Here is a 5998-nt window from a genome sequence, read left to right as displayed (position 1 = left end):
TTTGTGAGTGTCCAAAAAGGGCCATCAGTTTCCATGTCCATGAGGACATCTCCTTCAGAGAGGGAGGAACAATCTGCCCTTAATGATTTAAAGATGGTGACTTTGGATCCGTTTTTTAAAAAAGCTCTAATAAACAAATTTTGATTGGAAAAATGTATCCTGGCACGCCCGCGTCTCTTCCCCGCTTTCCATCCGCTGCAGGGAAACGCTGCTCTTTGCTCCCTGTCCTAAGGACAAAAAGTCTCTAGTGTGACAATAAACCAGAGGGTCCTCAGCAATTTAACACAAAGTAGATAGCGGAGGTGTCAACACGTCTTTGTTCTGTCCAGCATTTATTTTCCTGCTTGTTGAACTGTAACTATTAGAAACTGCGCGAAGGTGAAATTCGGCTTAAGCAACACTTTTACTCTTTTTTTTTTCTTCTTAAACAAGCACAATAAAAATGTGGGTGATATGTTGTTAAAATGTGTCTGTTATTATAGTCGGTGGTGGTGTTATTGTTGCTGTTAGTGTATCTTATTCCAACACGGTAACAAATTATGGGAGTGTAGTCTTTGGGCTATTTAAAAATAGAATCAAACAATTTCGGGTTTGGAAGAAACTGCCACCCAGTCCGGTGTCCGTGTTTGTTTTTTAAATTTTAGGCTGATAGAAATCCAAGCAAAAGCACTGATGCTACCTCCTTCCGAAATACCTGAAGGGGAAGGCGGGGGGCGGGGGGCTTTGTGAAAGAAATCCTCCTCGAGAAGGAAGAGAGACCAGTGTGAAGGACACATACAAATGCAAAGAGTAGGGGTGGGGAAGGACACACAAAACCCAACACTCGAATTAAATAAAAATAATAAAAAAGAAGAAGAAGAAAAAAAAGCGCAGCAAAGAAAAGCCAATGAGAGAACTGAAGGCTGAAGTACAAAGGAAGGGAAATCGCCTTTGCTCCAATTTACAGACTAGTGATTGTCTGAAGGAGTTCTGCTCCCTGTCACCTAATCTCTTCCCTTGGCGGCTTGTTAGCGTTTGGCACGGGGTCTCTGCTCACAGAGCATTATACATTCGATATTCAAAAACCCTCCTTACATATACATCACTTGCTAATTTCATCGGTGTGTGCACATTTCAGCGACTGATAATAGGACATTGTTATTTAAAGGACAAATAGCTCTGACCCATGAAGAAGCGGGAGCTCGTATTTTTCCCTGCCAATTCCAGTCTGCCTCTTAAAAACAAAAGTTGGGATGAAAGAGGAGATGTACTGCTGGATTTCTGCTCAAAACGAAGGAGGAGACAAGGGAGAGTAAAGAATGCAATTAAACCACGATAGCAATGTACAGAATGTCAGTTTTTTCTTTATGGTAAAGCATTGTTTTTTCGCTATAGAAATAACTGGATAATACTGTTGAGTTGCAATCCTGAAACCTTTTGGTTTTGCTCTCTGCTCGTTGTTTTTATTTTCTGAACACTCTGAGAGATTACATCTTTGCTTTCTTCATGCGCACAAGCCATTTCGTTATCAAGACAATGTTTCTTTCAAGTATTTCAGATTTTCCTTCTCAGTCTCGTAGGTTTGTGCATAAGGTTTGTTGCCGTGACCTGCAGAAGTCCCAGCCCCCGATAGGAAGTCCGTCAATTGAAAAGAAAGTCCCAGCTCATTTCTTAGTTACTGAAATGTGTTTCATTCGGCTTGGTGTTGTTTCTCTTCCGTGCCTAAAATCCTTCTTTGAGATAAATCACTAGCCGTTTCTTTTCTTCTTCCCCACCCCACCCCTTGGAATGTAAATCCTTTCAAGACCGAGCTATTTTTTAGTCTTTTTTTTTTTTTTTTTTTTTTTTTCCATAGGTGTCCACTTCTGGGGAGAGAACACGGTTAAATAAGCATCGGATGTAGGTACATTAAGTCGCAGCGCGCCCAGGAAAGGGGCGAATTTTTAACAACCCTGAGACGAAGGCTTATCTTGTTAAAGGTACTTCTTCCCGCTGGTCCATGGAAACCGAGGTCGCTTTGCTCAGCACAGAGGGCGTGAAAGTGAGGAAAGAGTCAGTCCTGGTCGTGGCCGAACAGGTAAAGTCTGAGCCGGAGGGTCTCTGTGCCAGCCCGTTGGACTGGCTGCCGTGGCAAGCCAGGCAGGAGCAGGGGTTGCCCCCGGCGCTGCTGAGTCCATGGCTCGGGGCAGGGTAGAGAGAGGGGTGCCTGAAGGCGCAGAGCAGTTCTGGTCTCGGGTAGGGGTGCGAGAGCACCCGAAAGGTGTCCAGCGGCCTCAGGGGGGTGCTGAACGGGGTGGCGGCGGAGGCCGAGGTGGCCCCGATGCCCATGTGGGAGTAGTAGGGCAGGGGCAGGTGGGACGGGAAGGGGTAGGGCAGGTTGCCCGTGGCCGCCGCGTGGCTCATCATGTAGGTGTAAAACGCCGGGTCCGCCGGGTGCGGCCAGGTCATGGCCAGGCGCTGCCGCTTGTCCTTCATCCTGCGGTTCTGGAACCACACCTGCCGAGAGAGGGGAGGCCACAGCCGTCACCCGCAGCCCCCGCACCCGCAGAGCCCCCGCCGAGAGGCACCGTCCCCCCGGCGGGGGGACCCTTCCTGCCCATGTACATCTGGGGACAGAGCCACCGGAGCAGCCCTTTGGGGTGCTGCTTTTCCTTTCCTCCCACCCCCCACTGCGGCTCTGCCGAGTGAACTCAGGGCAATCCCGACCCCTTTGCCTGCTCGCTACCGTCCTGCAGACGGGATTACCTGGGATTATTGGCGTGTTTTTTTGTTTTTTTGTTTTTTTTTATTGTGATGGGATTTTATTTATGGACGAGGCAAAGCAGAGCGGGGAGGAACGAGAAACGGAGCCGCTGCTGGCTCCCTCTTCCCTCCCACAAGAGCCGAGGGAGTTTTGGACTGGCCTGAAGGGAGGATTAAAAATAATCTGGCAGGGAGAGGCCGGATTAGCGGTGCTGGCTGGGATGGCTCCGGGAGCCGCGTCCCCTCTCCCGCATTGCTGCAGGGTGCGGGCAGGGCCAGGAAAGGGGCGGGAGCGGAGCGGGGAGTGTGGGGGGGGGGGGGGGGAGAGATGAGGGAGGGTTGTGCTGGCGAAGTGCTTCCCCGAGTTTTGCAAGGAAGTTTGGCCGTATAGATTTATATCGTGCTAATTGGAAACATGTCCGAGCTGCGTGTACCTTGATGGTGGTTTCTGGCAGATTTAGAGCAGCCGCCAGCTCGCATCTCCGGGGCCTGGACACGTAGTTCTCCCGGTAAAACTCCTTCTCCAGCCGGGCGATCTGCTCGCGGGTGAAGGCGGTGCGGTAGCGGCGCATCTGGTCGCTGGCGCTGCAGGCCAGCGAGCCCTGGGAGCCGCCGCTGCCTCCGCTGCCCTTGGGGTGATCCCCCCCGCCGCTGGGGCTGCCGGCCAGCGCCTCGGAGCACGGCCCTGCGTGGGGAGCCCGGAGCGGGGACACACGCTCGGAGGCGGGCGGACGAGGAGGGATGCTCCCCGCCCGCCTCCCTTCTCCCCCCGCACGCCTCCCCATCTATTTTGCCTCTTTTTCTATCCCCCGCCCCGGTGTGGCGAGGATGCTAGGGAGACATCCGAGGGGGCAGGGAGAAGGGGATGAAGCACGAGTATAGGACTGAGCTGGTGTTTATTCACCGTGGCTGGAAGGCTACCCCCACCCACTCCCCCAAAATAATAATAATTATAATTATAATACACCACCAACACACACGCACCCCTCCCTGGCAGTGCCCGCTAGGATGCCCCGCTTGCTCTCCGCACCGCCGCAGCATCCCCCGACCCCGAGCGGCTGGGAAAGGCAGGTGTGCCCATCGCGGGGCTCCGCCGCCCCTTCCTGCAGCCCAGCAAGGGGCCAGGAGCAGAGCAGCCGGCAGGCAGCGACCCTGCTCCCTCCTGGGGCGGGGGGGGGGTCAGGCCTTGGGGACTCCTCGCTCAGCCTCCGATATCCTGGGATATTTTCAACAAGCCTCTAAGGGACGGGAGAGGGCAGACAGCGCTCTCCGTGCTTCCCGGCTTCTTCTTGAAGTGATGGAGGAATGGGGAGGGGGGAAAAAGCGGGTTGTTGTAGGGCTGGGGAGGGGGGGGGGGCTCTGCCGGGATGGGAAGGTGGGAATAAGGAGTGGGGGCAGGGGGAAAAGGGGCCTGGCCGCTGCGTTTGCTTTCAAATGCAACTCTCCCTCATTGTGCCCGAGACCAAAGGCAATTAATTCATTGGGACCATTTCCGAGCTGGCGCCACCGAGACATAGAAGTGACAAGGTAATTTGGACCTCTCCTTTTTTTTTTTTTTTTTTTTTTTTTAAACCCAACATGCAAACAAGGACTTCGCTGCCGCACTTCGGGCAGGCAGGAGTCGACGAGCGATTTTACGGTCTTTATGGGCGCTTCCGCACTCGCCCGGGCACATTTCACCCTGCAAAACCACAAACAGCTCTTGGCCAGAAAACCCGTTTGATCTTGCTCCCCCTCGCCCCCCCTCTTATCCCCTTCACACTCAAAACCCCGCCGGTGGGGAGGATCGGAAGGGATTTCCTGGAGCATGCACTGTCCAGGCAGTGGGGAAGAATAAAATAAATAAATAAAAAAGGATCGGGAGTGGGGGGTCCTTGGCCAAAGGGGGTCCTGCAGGACAAGCTGCAGACCTGATGCATGAGCGCCGGGAAGCCTGGCTCCCCTCCAGGGACGCGGGGGCTGCCTGGTGTCGTGTCCTCTGCCTCCCCAGCTTGCCTCCCCTCGTCAGGGAGCAGAGGGGGCCGAGGAACCGAACAGCCAAGGGCATCTCCCCCGCTCCCCCGACCCGACTTCGCTTGCCGCTTGCTCAGCTGGCTGGGAGCAGCCCCCCTCCGGCAGCCCCCCCGCCCCCCGAGCGCTGCCCCCCGGCCGGGAGCGGGAGGGGGCTGGAGGCATGGGAAGGAGTTGGGTACCTTTGCTGTGCTGGTACTCGGCGCTCCCCGTGGCGCAGTCCGGGGTGCAGCTCACCTCGATTTCCTCATAGAAATCCGACTCGGTGTCCGAGCTGCTCTGCTGCCCTTTGCTGGAGGGGGGCTCCGGGGCGGGGGGCTGCTGTCCGGCCGAAAGCAGTGCTGCCGCCGCCGAGCGGCTCTCCGGCACCGTCCCTGTCCCCGGCAGCACCTCCACCTCCTCTTCGTCTTCTCCTCCGCCACCTCCTCCTCCTCCTCCTCTCTCCCGGGACGACAAGGGGCCAGGTCTGGGGCTGAGGCAGTTCCGATGGATCATCTTCTCCTGCGGCTCTTGTGCGGGGCTCCCCACTGTTTCGGACAAATTAGGCACCCTCTTGCCAACTAGAGCGCCAAGTTGTGTCCCTTCCAGAAACATCACCATCTCCTTCCTGGTTTCCATTGTGGCTTCGCTTAAGGGAGGGGGGAAACAAGTCCAGATCTCGTCCCCCCCTCCCTCCCGCTCCCGCCCCAGCCTTGTGCAAACCCGGCAACCCTCTCCTGCCAATGCAGAGGAGCCAGCGGTGAGATAGGGTGACCTTGTGATGCGAGCGCTCCACTGTGCTGTGCTGCTCTGGGAGGGATCACCATTGCCCTCTTCTTTCTAAGCTGTCATCCTCAATGGTGCAGTCGTCATTACAGTACCACTGGTGACGCCACACATTGATTGCCAGTGGATAAATAGAAACGTCTGCCATGGGGAAGATGAAAGGAAGAGCCGGAGCTAATGGGCTAAATGCGTGATGCACCAGGTGTAGGAGCCCGAGATGGAGAGGGAAGTGTGAAAAAGAGATGCATATGGAGCTGAGCTGCAAAGAGGTTGTAACATGCGGTTAGAGTTCCGCAGGGGGAAGCCTTGCTTGACAATTAACTAGCCTTTTGATTGCTTTAAGCCACAGCCTTGATGTAAAATTGAGGCGAAGATCCCTAGCTGCGCCCTGGAAGTGAGAAGATACGCACTCAAGCCTCTTCCTTCGATGCATTATTTATTGCTGGCAATCAGCTTCCGCATAACTGCATATATAAGGCTTTAGGAATCCTTTGCAAACTGG

At 54.8% G+C, this 5998-nt stretch overlaps 1 protein-coding gene across 1 annotated transcript; it reads right to left on the bottom strand.

The window, feature by feature from the left end:
- Positions 1-1317: 1317 nt before the first annotated feature.
- EVX1 (even-skipped homeobox 1) lies at positions 1318-5767 on the bottom strand. The gene is made up of 3 exons (XM_068674268.1): positions 4914-5767; positions 3156-3406; positions 1318-2475 (listed from the first exon to the last, which is right to left on the bottom strand). Exons 1-3 carry the CDS (start codon positions 5347-5349, stop codon positions 1945-1947), a joined length of 1218 nt encoding a protein of 405 aa, XP_068530369.1. The 5' UTR covers positions 5350-5767; the 3' UTR covers positions 1318-1944.
- Positions 5768-5998: the final 231 nt, after the last annotated feature.

The sequence above is a fragment of the Anas acuta genome, chromosome 2 (assembly GCF_963932015.1).
Source record: "Anas acuta chromosome 2, bAnaAcu1.1, whole genome shotgun sequence".
Lineage (NCBI taxonomy): Eukaryota > Metazoa > Chordata > Aves > Anseriformes > Anatidae > Anas > Anas acuta.
Note: the sequence above shows the minus strand (reverse complement) of the source record. Positions and strands in the feature narration are given on the sequence as shown.